We start from the raw sequence: 10,104 nt of genomic DNA, 5'->3' as shown, positions 1-10,104 counted from the left end.
CAAACATCAACACAACAAGAGAAATGACAACAAGAGGTCAAAGTCCCGCCCACAATGTTTAATGATTGACAGCTGATCTCTGTGCAGTGCAGAGACACAACAGCAATGAGCTTTTAGCAACAAACATGGAGACTAAAGAAAGTGATGAACTAAAATACAGATTTTAACCAACTGCACCTTCAATGATCTTTGTCTATTTGAGTTTACACAACTCTACTGTGTTTCCGAAGTCCCAGTAAAGACAAAGTCCAGCATGTAGAGGCTGAGTGAATATGGTCTGGACTCTGTGGAGGAGAGTCATGGTTTCAGAGACGCTGTAGAAGGACAGAATACCTGCTCTGTGATCCAGGTACACTCCTACTCTGGAGGACTGAGGACCTGAGACTGGAGTCTGGATGCTGTTGAACCAAAATGTGAAACTGTTGTTGGAACAATCTAATGACCAAGATTTGTCATTACGTCCAAACCAACTTTCTCTCCCTGCTCTGTTGATATTCTTGTATGCGACTGCTACATAAACTCCTCTTCCTCTCCACTCCACCTCCCAGTAACAACGTCCAGTCAGGCTCTCTCTACTCAGGACCTGAAGATATGAAGTGAATCTGTCTGGGTGACTAGAATAAGACTGATCTTTACTCATGATTGTTACTTTCCTGTTTCCTTCAGATAATAACAGATCTTTGCATGCTGTGTTTGGGTCCAGTGTGATTTCCTGTGAATATCTTAAGAAGTCAGCTCTGGTCCTGGGCTCTGGTGGTGTTGACAGTAAAACATCCACTTGAGTCTCAGTCAGTGAGACGTTTGTCCTTGTGTCTCTCAGAAGGTCCTGTAGTTTGTCTCTGAGCTCTGACACAGCTGCTGTCACATCCTCAAAGTGTCTGAGAGGACGGATGCTGATGCTGGATGAGTGTGTAGATGGACTGAGTGCTGACAGTGAGGGGTAGTTGTGTAGAAACTGGGTGTGATCCTCTGTGTGCGACAGCAGCTTCAGCTCAGCGTCTTTCCTCTTCAGCTCAGTGATCTCCTGCTCCAGCTTCTTCTGAAGCTCTTTGACTCCACTCACTTGAGTTTCCTGCTGGGATCTGATCTGCTGCTTCAGCTCAGAGCTTCTTTTCTCCATCAGACGGATCAGCTGAGTGAAGATCTTCTCACTGTCCTCCACTGCTTTATCAGCAGAGCCATTGATGGCCTCCACCTCCTGTTGAAGCACCTTCACATCTTTCTCTGTGTCCTGGATTCTCTGCTGGATTTTCTGTCGACTCAGCTCCAGCTCTCTCTGCCTCCCAGTCCTTTCTGCTGCAGCTGAGACTGTGTTGTGGCCTTTATGTTCATTCACAAGGCAGACAAGACAAATACACTTCTTATCAGTGCGGCAGAACATCTTCATCACCTCATTATGACGAGAGCAGATGTTCTCCTGGAGCTTCTTGGAGGGCTCCACCAGCTTGTGATTCTTAAATGTAGGAGACTCAAAATGAGGTTGGAGATGATTCTCACAGTAGGAGGCCAGACATTGCAGACAGGACTTGACAGCTTTGAGTTTCCTCCCAGTGCAGAAATCACAGGCCACATCTCCAGGTCCAGCATAGCAGTGATCAGCAGGAGCAGCTTGGAGTCCAGTCTTCTTCAGCTCCTCCACTAAAGCTGCTAACATGGTGTTTTTCACCAGAGGAGGCCTCGGTGTGAAGGTCTGCCTACACTGAGGACAGCTGTAGATTTTCTTCCCATCCTCTGCATCCCAGTGGGTTTTAATACAGTTGAAGCAGTAGCTGTGTCCACAGGGAATAGTCACTGGATCCTTCAGTAGATCCAGACAGATGGAACAAGAGAAGGTCTCCTGGTCCAGATGAACTCCTTTCTGCGCCATTTCACCTCTCACAGACGACGACGACGACGACTGTCTGAGTTTCTGTTGCTCAGAAGTTAAACTAGTTTGAGCTCTGATCTAAACAACATAAACAACATATCTGAAGGGGAGGGAACAAGGAAACACCTGAAAAGGGTGTCGCTCACTGTGTTTGAGAGCAGATAATCAGATTTTTCCTCATTCCAGTGCGAGGAGCAGCAGCTGCAAGGCATCTTTATTTATATAGTGCATTTCATACCATGGCAACTCAATGCACTTTACATAAAGACAAAACTTTTAAAAAAACAGCATAAAAACTTTTTTTTTTTAAACAACAGAGTTAAAAGCAGGAGCAAAGAAGAACAAAAAAGTAAAATAAAAGAAAATAGGTAAAGTTTAAAGTCCTTAAAAAGAGCTCAGCCATAAGCACATGAAAAGAGAAATGTTTTTATCCTGAATTTAAAAGTCCTTACAGTTGGAGCAGCATAACAGCTGCATGCTGCTTCACCATGTCTAGTTTGAACTCTGACCTGACCTGATTCTGAGTCAGTAGATCTCAGACGTCTACTTGGTTTATATTCGACTGTTATTTCATACACCCTAATGGTGCAGCTCGGACACATCCTCAGTGATGAACCCAGCCACCTTGAGGCTTTTTCCGCTGCCTCACTGATAGTTCTGGTGGCTTTCCTTTCCTGCAACCCTCTGATCCCAAGGAGCCTGACTGCCCGGTGCAGAGATTGCCCTGGGAAACCCTTACAGCTCACCTTGAAAGGCTCGCAACAGACCCTCCAGCCATTATCCCTGCAGGCTTCCACCAGCTCCAGGTATTTGGCCTTCTTGCACTCATAGGCCTTGCTCATCCGGTCTTCCCAGGGGACTGTAAGTTCCAGCAGCACAACTTGCTTTGTGGTGTCAGATGTTAAAACCAGGTCTGGCCTGAGTGATGTCTTTGCAATGTGCTCTGGAAACTTCAGTTTCCTCCCCAGGTCCACCTTCAGTTGCCAGTCACGAGCTGAGGCTAGCAGCCCGGTTGAGGCCTTCCGCTCTGCTTGAGATTTCTCTCCTGCCCTGATGAAATGGATGTTGTGCCTTGCCTTTAGGGTCTAAGAACAGAAGATGTTATTACGATGCCATGTAAAGCCCTTTGAGACAACTGTTTGTAAAAAAAACGGGCTATACAAATAAAATTTCCTTGCCTTGCCTTGCTGGGAGCTGATGTTTGCTATGCTGGATTCCTGTGCAGATGGTGTCAGCCATTGCCCTCAGAATCTGGTCATGGCGCCAGGTGTACCTCCACTCTCCCAGGGCCTTGGGGCAGCAGCTCAGGACGTGCCCCAGGCTGCCTACAGTAGGCACCCAGGTGTTTCTAGTAGGCCCTTACAGTGCAGGTTGGACGGGCTTGGGAGTACATCATACACCGACTGGATCAAAAACTTGAGTCTAGCTGGTTCTGACTTCCACAGTTCTGTCCAAGTGATCTTCCGGGTAGATGCATGGTCCCATCTCGTCCAAGCACCTTGCTGGCGCATGGCCACTGTCCTGCTGCGGCGTTCCTTTTCCACCTCTGCATGGATCTCTTCCTGCACCAGCTGCTGTCTCTCCCTTCCCTGGGCTCTGTCAAACTGTGGTTTTGTGTGGCTACCAAGACCCGCTCGCCCCACTGCCACAGTGCCTACCAGGACACCATGCCACAGTCTTGCTTCTGCCCATGCGACTGCCTCCTTTGCCTGGCACTTTCTTCCCGTTCTCACCATGATGCCTGCAGAGGAGACTTTGGTGTCTTTTGAATCTCTGTAAAGTAACACCTCTCTGGCTCTGGTGACTTTAAACTCCTCTGTCAGGCCAGTGAAGGGAAGTGGCAGCTTGTTAGAGTGCACGTAAAGGGAAATGCTGCTTAGACACCTTGGCAGGCCCAGCCATCTGCGCAGGAACTGGGTGATGTTACGTTCAAAGCTCTCCATGATGGAAATTGGGACTTTGTGTATCAACAGTGGCCACAGGAGTCTTGGCAGGATACCATGTTAATAAATCCATGCCTTGAACTTCGCTGGAAGTCCTGACTTGTCCACTGCCGATAGCCAGATTTTCAGTTCCTTGTGTGTTGCCTCTACCGATGCCTTGTCCTTCAGGATAGCATCAAAGACCTTCCCCGGGCTTTGAACTGGCTTCTCTGACACTGGAATTTGGACTCCATCCAAGTGGAAGCGGTACTTGTTCTCCACCCTCCCCTTCCTCAGGACCAGGGACCTGGACTTCACTGGCTTGAACACCATTCTTGCCCATGTCATGAGCCACTCCAGTCCGACACCCTGCCACTGATGTTGATGTGACAGTCAGATTGTCCGACTGTATTAAATTCTGACATTACAGCTGATTTATTCCTAGGTGATTTTAGGGATTGCATCATTGTATTATTTTGCCGATTTGTGTTCGGACAGTATGAGTCTCGCTTTTACCGCACACTGCTGTCATGCCTGCGCGCTTGTGTGTGTGTGCGTGAACGCCAATAACGGAGAAAGAGCGCTATGCAGAGATGAATGAACGGAACGATATTGCATTGGTCGAGCCAAAAGACGAAAAATCTATTCGTGGCGGGCGTAATTTATGTGTAGCGGGCCGCCACGAAAGAAAATGAATGTATGGGAAACACTGTAGTTTTAATAGGTGCAATGGTATCCATGACATTTGAGATTTTGCAGTTGAAATTATCCAGGAGTTCATCAACTGTCTCTGCACTCACAGTTGGTAGAATGGCTATAGCCATAGACAGAGACGGAACAAGGAAACACCTGATCAGGTGCAGCTCCCTGTTTGAGAGCAGATTATCAGGTTTTTCCTCATTCCAGTGCGAAGAGCAGCAGCTGTAGATCTCAACTTTTCCTATTTACAATGAAGTCTGGTTGTATTATTGTTACCTTATAGACTCAAGAAAACATCCATTCCAGACATGGAAGATGCTCAACATATTTATTTTCAGTTCACACACTATTTTAGCAGATATTTTAGAGAAACCCACTTTACACTCTCTCTCTCTCTCACAAACACACACACGCTAGTCACACATGTTTATTTTGTAAACCACATTTAGTCTCGTTCTTATTCGTGAACAATATTGCGTTATATATTTCATTTTAGTTATCGTCACATGACTACTATGTACGTTGCGTCTTGTCTCGTTTTCGCCGCGTGCTGAAGGTTTATGACGATGATATTTTGTCATAATTTTTGTTGATGAAAGCAACACTGTTAACATCCGTCACTGCATCATCATCCTCACTTGGGTTCCTCCCTCTAATATACTAATGAACTCCTCTCCTTCTCCTCTCAGTCCTCCCAACGCGGCGCCCACCTGTGTGTCTCAGGTGTGCGTCGGTCCCAGGAGAGTGGGCGGAGCCGAGCGCCGTCAGCTGGTGACCTGCATCCTGTGTCAGGAGGAGCAGGAGGTCAGAGGTCACGGCAGAGCCATGGTGCTGGCCACATTCGTCCAGAGGTCCACCGTTCTGTCCAAAAACCGCCGCCGCAACCTACCTGACCCAGGTGAGCCTCACTCTGACATCATCAGCACATCAGCACCAATCAGAGTTACGATCTATGTAATTGACTAATGGAGGCGTGAACGTGTGTTTCAGAGCGACACGACCCCGTGTTCATGCACCCCGACCTGTCGCTGGGGATTCACACCGCCAGCTGTGGACACATCATGCACGCCACCTGCTGGCAGAGGTACGACACAGTCTGACAGCCGCTTAGATACAGGTGACATCATTAGGTCAGGCTTGTCACAATACCAGAATTTCAGTAGACGATGCCAATACCAGTTGTTACTTATTTGATACCAAGATTTTTTTTAAAAAGGACCCACAAGCTTCTAAATTCATTAGGCTACTTAAAAAATACAAAAAAAAAAAGAAGTTTCACATCAAACTTTCTTGATACTTAAAGGGATAGGTCAACATTTTCGCAAATCTGCCCATTGCCATAATCCCTATAGTCATAGCAGTAGGTTCGTTACCTTTAATTGTCGGTGCAAGCTATTTTTAGAACGGCGGAGCAGAGCTGCAAGCTGCTCAGAGCTACGCTACGGAGGCTAATGGGATTTCTTGGTTTCCCTCATCAAACAATTTTCTTGAGACTTGATAAGCCATTTTATTTATTGTTTTGGTTGTGTGTGGTTTTATAATTGACAGTCGGGATCTATTTTATTGTTTTTGGTTGTGATTTTTATTCAAGTGCAATTTTTGCAGAGACCGAGAGTCCATTTTATTGTTATTGTTGTTATTTATTTAGGATACTTAAAAGTTCCTGACATTCCAATTACAGTGGTAAAAAGTAATAAGACGTAAAAGTTTATTGCTTTTAAAAGGGTCTACTTGCATTATTATGATATATTATCATTACATTTGTTGTTAATTTGGTGTTTCACCTGTGCACAGGTACTTTGAGGCGGTGCAGCTGAAGGAGCAGGGTCCCTCACTTTATTGTGTCCCCAGACCGGTCCCTCACTTTATTGTGTCCCCCTGGCACGGTGCGTGGCACAGTGGTTAAGGCAGCCGTCCCATGTAGAGGCTATAGTCCTCACCACAGGCAGCCCTGGTTCGAATCCCGCGTCGGGCAGCCCTTTCCTGCACGTCCTTCCCCGTCTCTCTGCCTCCCACTTTCCTGTCTATCTCTACTGATCTATCAAAATAAAAGGCAAAAAAATATACTTATAATATAAATATACTTAAATTTATTGTGTCCCCATACTGGTCCTGTCTCCAGAAACACTTGTTGTGAAGAAAAATGTAAAAAGCAATTTCATGCAAAAAAGATCCTGCTGAAGTTTTAAATCTTTTCCATTAATAACTAACACTTCACACACAGACACATAAAGGACAGCAGAGTGTTTGTTTCGTTTTAAAAGCATTTTAATGGCTTTTTGCACATATGTAACAGACGGGGAGAAGAGTCTACGGGTGCAGATCCAACTAGCAGTGACCCCTGGTCCACATCACACTGACTACCTCACCTACAAACCCCCACAGGCCCCGCCCCCACCCCACAGGCCCCGCCCACCCCACCCCCACCCCCACCCCGCATCGTGGCATCGTTGATTGTGCAATATGAAGAAATATCTCGTTACTATGGTTACAGTGACAGAGGAATGCACACTATATTTATCAAATCGCCAGAGAAGGAAGCAAAGAAATGAAACCAAAAAAAAAAAATGAAAATAAAACAAAAAACAGAAAAAAAAACGTTCAGGATCAAACCCCCCGAGTGAAGAAGAGAGTTTCAGTTACGTTAAGCGATTCACCAGCACCAGGTGTGAAAAACAAACACGCCCCCCACCGTCAGGCTTATTCCAGCTGTTTTATCTCCTCGTTTCACTGCAGCTACGGAAGCTAATTAATGACAAAATTAAACAAATCCAGGATTTAAAGAAGCAAAAGTCTGGATTATTTCAGTTTAAGATCTAAACTAACTCACCGTCTGACAGGTTTTAAAACTTTATCTGATTCTGTCGATCTCTTCTATCTCACTTTTCATGGATTTTAAAGTTTTGGCACAACTTAAACTTAAATTCAAACCTGTCTCTGCTCGTTATGATTTAACATTGTCATTAAAAACCCTCCAAGTAACTTTCACTCTGAGGTCACTGGTGGTAAAAACCTGAAATCCTCAAAAAAAACAAAAAAAAACTGGGATGCTGAAGCCGACAAAGCAAAGCGACCATTACTCTGCAACACTACTCACTTCCAGTAAATGCTTTTTTAAATTTTCTTTATTTAACGTTATTTAAGAGCCGACCTGTCCGACTTTTAACAGCAACAGTATTTTAAAGCACATCTACGTCTCCGCACTCGTCGCACTAAAAACCTCCGACAGAAACAGAACAAAGACACAGAAACAGGAAAAAAAAAACTGTGAGAAACCAAAAAAAGTGAAACGTCTTGTAAAATGTAAAAAGTAGAAAAGAAACCTTACGATGATGAGTTTAAGAAACATTCTCACTGGTCTTAGTTATTGATTCCCGCCGTCGAGCTGCTGCCGCCCGACGGCTCCTTCATTCAGGTGTGTTAAAGTTTACATTAAGAAAGTTAGACTCAAATGAAGCTTATTACGGTCGTAGGTCTTATTATTAGTAGTAATATTATTATTATTATTATTAATAGGTGAAATTAAACACAGGTTTATTTTTTAAACAGTTTGTTATACACAAGTTATACATACAGTTCAAAAGCACCGCGGGGTAACGCTCCGACGCACCGCCGCTTCCTTGTTTTTGGCGCTGCAGGAATTAGCCAGCACCCGGCAACTCAACAGAACACTGTAATTCATCTACGTTTTATCACCGACTAATTACAGTTAATTCACTTTATCATTGTTCAGTGCAGAGGAAAAAAACGTTCAGCTCAGGGTGACGTTTGTTTTGTATTGTTTGTAATGTGTTTTCAGCGGCGGCGGCGTTTTCAGAGCTTTACCCGGCCGTGGTCTCAGTTTTTCCCCGTTACAGAGGGATACACGTCATCTTGCAAAGACAAGGCCTCGCAAAAAAAAAAACTGAGGATGGACCCAAACAAACAGGAACTACCTACAACTTCCCCAACAAATGAACAAAACAAAACGGAACGGAGACGTTGGGGAGCGAACACGACCCACAGAAGGCAGTAGTCGACGAAGAAAGAAGAAGCCGGGTGATGGAGAAGGAGGAGAAACAAACAGCAGGAGATAGAAAACACAAATTATAGCAATAAGAGTAATAAAGTGGGGGATTCTGGGAACTCCTCTACGTCGTCGTCATGTTGTCGTCATGGTATTGTTGTTGTTCAGCGGCAAAACTCTGGTTGATTGGATGAAGCCTGCAGACCCCTCCCCCGCCTCCTTTCCTTCACTCACATCTGGATTCGTTGTGTTTCTTTTTTTGTTTTGTTTTTTTCTCAGCTCAAACAGACTGAAGCAAGGACACAAGTGTATGTGTGTGTGTGTGTGTGTAAGAGTGTATGTGTGTGTGTTGGAGCTGGAGCTCTGAGCCGGACCGGACGGTTGATAGGCACAGAGTGGAGAGTTTTGGCTCGGAGCTTGCATGCTGGAGTCACGCCTTGAGAGGAAGAGGAGGAGGAAGAAGAGGAGGAGGAAGAAAAGGAATAGGAAGAGGAAGAGGAAGGGGAGGAGAGGCGACTGTTTGGGATTTTATTTGACAAATCAACTGCTAACGCTGCGACAGGAAGAAGGAAACGTTGATACAAACTGTTTCATCTTCTTCACTTTGATTGATTAGACATTGAATAATTCATCTACTAATTATTATTAAGTTTCCACAGCTTCAGTTGCTCTAAATCAAAAAAGTCGATCAGCTGACGTGAACATATCTTCAACGAAATAGTCAACCAGAGATCGATCGATGAGGAGGAGCGACCGCAAACAGCACCAGAGGAGGAAGAGGAGGAGGAGAAAGAAGAGGAAGGGGAGGAAGAGGAGGAGGAAGAGGAGCGTCTATTTCTTCTTGCTGAACAGACTGAAGCGTTTCTCCTTGTCCTTCTCCCGTTTGCCCGGGCTGGACTCGGCCGTTGCCGAGGCGACGGCGGCCGGCAGCGTCTGGGCGCGTGCGGCGGGGGCGGGCGTGCTATGGCTGCTGGGCGTGACCTCCGACCTCTCTCCGGCCACGGCCGCCGAGATGGCCGAGATCCACGTGTTCATCTCCTCCTGAGGAAGAGGAGGAGGAAGAGGAGGGGGAGGAGTTAGCTGGACGCACCTGGAGCCCAGGAGGGGGCGTGGCCAAAACCACCGAGCAGTTACAGGTGGTTTATAGGACGAATCTCCTTGTTGTTTACAACTACTTCCGGGTAGAAAACCAGCATGAGAACAATAGTGACGGACGAGAGTTTCGCTATATATCTAATTTTTCATGTCACTATATCACTGTTTAGACTAATCTGATGTTTGTAAAGTCTATAAAACCAATGATTGGACAAACATTACTATTTCTGTGTGCACATTTTTGTAATTAGTCATGGTTATCATAGATTAGCTGGGCTAACGGTTAGCTACCTGTTTAACTTTAATAACTCAGTGACTCAATAAACGCTCCATGAAAAAATATTTTCTCCAGCGGATATCTGAGTTACAACATGACTGAGCTAACTGGAGTAGTTTCATGTCGTGTCCCACAACGGGAGGGTTTTAACAGCTGACGTCCTGGTGTTAGCTTAGCTACCGCCGTTAGCTTAGCTACTGCTGTTAGCTTAGCTACTGCCTTTAGCTTAGCTGCCGCC

At 45.5% G+C, this 10,104-nt stretch overlaps 2 protein-coding genes, 1 long non-coding RNA gene and 1 pseudogene across 4 annotated transcripts in view; 1 reads left to right on the top strand and 3 right to left on the bottom strand.

Moving 5' to 3' along the window:
* Positions 1-179: 179 nt before the first annotated feature.
* LOC146973017 (tripartite motif-containing protein 16-like) lies at positions 180-1,867 on the bottom strand. The gene has a single exon (XM_085799228.1). It carries the CDS (start codon positions 1,865-1,867, stop codon positions 194-196), a length of 1,674 nt encoding a protein of 557 aa, XP_085655354.1. The 3' UTR covers positions 180-193.
* Positions 1,868-2,044: 177 nt separating this feature from the next.
* On the bottom strand, positions 2,045-4,321 carry LOC146973016 (uncharacterized; annotated as a pseudogene).
* An 853-nt stretch (positions 4,322-5,174) lies between these two features.
* LOC146973015 (uncharacterized) lies at positions 5,175-6,313 on the top strand. The gene is made up of 3 exons (XR_015037802.1): positions 5,175-5,386; positions 5,479-5,572; positions 6,283-6,313. It is a non-coding gene; the product is annotated as an uncharacterized LOC146973015 (long non-coding RNA).
* A 421-nt stretch (positions 6,314-6,734) lies between these two features.
* The window catches only part of LOC146973014 (spectrin beta chain, non-erythrocytic 1), a 152,946-nt gene continuing 149,576 nt past the window's right edge, over positions 6,735-10,104 (bottom strand). For both annotated transcript variants that reach the window (XM_085799255.1, XM_085799254.1), the window contains one exon: positions 6,735-9,535. In XM_085799255.1, the coding sequence (XP_085655381.1) occupies positions 9,326-9,535 (210 nt within the window). In that variant the 3' untranslated portion in view covers positions 6,735-9,325. The remainder of the gene's footprint in view (positions 9,536-10,104) is intronic.

This window comes from Trachurus japonicus, chromosome 15 (genome assembly GCF_045865225.1).
Source record: "Trachurus japonicus isolate A0001 chromosome 15, Traja_1.0".
In the NCBI taxonomy this organism is placed as follows: Eukaryota; Metazoa; Chordata; class Actinopteri; order Carangiformes; family Carangidae; genus Trachurus; species Trachurus japonicus.
This window is presented reverse-complemented; position numbering and strand designations above follow the sequence as displayed.

Excerpts from the sequence above, each read along its gene's own strand:
- LOC146973017 (XM_085799228.1), bottom strand. The coding sequence starts at position 1,867 with ATGGCGCAGAAAGGAGTTCATCTGGACCAGGAGACCTTCTCTTGTTCC.